Here is a 688-nt window from a genome sequence, read left to right as displayed (position 1 = left end):
CGGCTCGTCTTCAGGCTCGAGTGACGGTGCTGCAGCAGCAGCTGCAGCAGCAGCAGCAACAACTCAATCTGTTCACATCCGCAGCGACAGGCCCCGGAAAAAAAGAAGCAGCCGGGCTACCAAACCCTAAACCCTCTTGTATTATATCTGCACAACGACAGCCGCTTATATGCTGTGTATTTCACCCCCTTCTACCGCAGCTTCTGGCTGGAGCGGACGACGGCAACGTTCGCGTGAGGCCTCTCCCCGCGCAGGTGTACAGACAGCAGAGAACGCTTTCTCAGTTGTGAAACTGCAACAATCTCTACTTATTTGTTTCTCTTGCTGCTGCTGCTGCTGCTGCTGCTGCTGCTGCAGGTTATCTCCGTAGAGGGAAGCAGCAATGCTGCTCTCTCACGCACATTCAGGGCGCATGATGCCTCTGTCACGGGGCTGGCTTTTGACGTCTCGGGGCGCTGGTGGGTATTTACTTAATATTATTTTTTTTTTTAATTTATTATAATTAATATTCTATTGTATAATATGTATTACACCCTTGGTGAATAGACGCTGCTCGAGAGGAGAGAGGGAGAAGAGTGGTTCTTTCTTTGTTTTTATCTGTTTATTATATTGTCTGTCGTAGAGTTGTTTCTTTTATTGTTTGTATTATATATATATATATATATATATATATATATATATATATATA

General features: G+C 44.9%; 1 protein-coding gene across 1 annotated transcript in view; it reads left to right on the top strand.

Moving 5' to 3' along the window:
* The window catches only part of EMH_0017620 (WD-40 repeat protein, putative), a gene marked incomplete at both ends in the record, with an annotated part of 1,181 nt that extends 707 nt beyond the window's left edge, over positions 1-474 (top strand). The window contains 2 exons of the mRNA XM_013500965.1: positions 3-233; positions 358-474. Coding sequence (XP_013356419.1) covers positions 3-233; positions 358-474 — 348 coding nt within the window. The remainder of the gene's footprint in view (positions 1-2; positions 234-357) is intronic.
* Positions 475-688: the final 214 nt, after the last annotated feature.

This window comes from Eimeria mitis, genomic scaffold, assembly GCF_000499745.2.
Source record: "Eimeria mitis Houghton genomic scaffold, Emh_scaff610, whole genome shotgun sequence".
Taxonomy (NCBI): Eukaryota; Apicomplexa; class Conoidasida; order Eucoccidiorida; family Eimeriidae; genus Eimeria; species Eimeria mitis.
The sequence above is the reverse complement of the archived record's forward strand: the minus strand, read 5'-3'. Positions and strand labels throughout refer to the sequence as shown.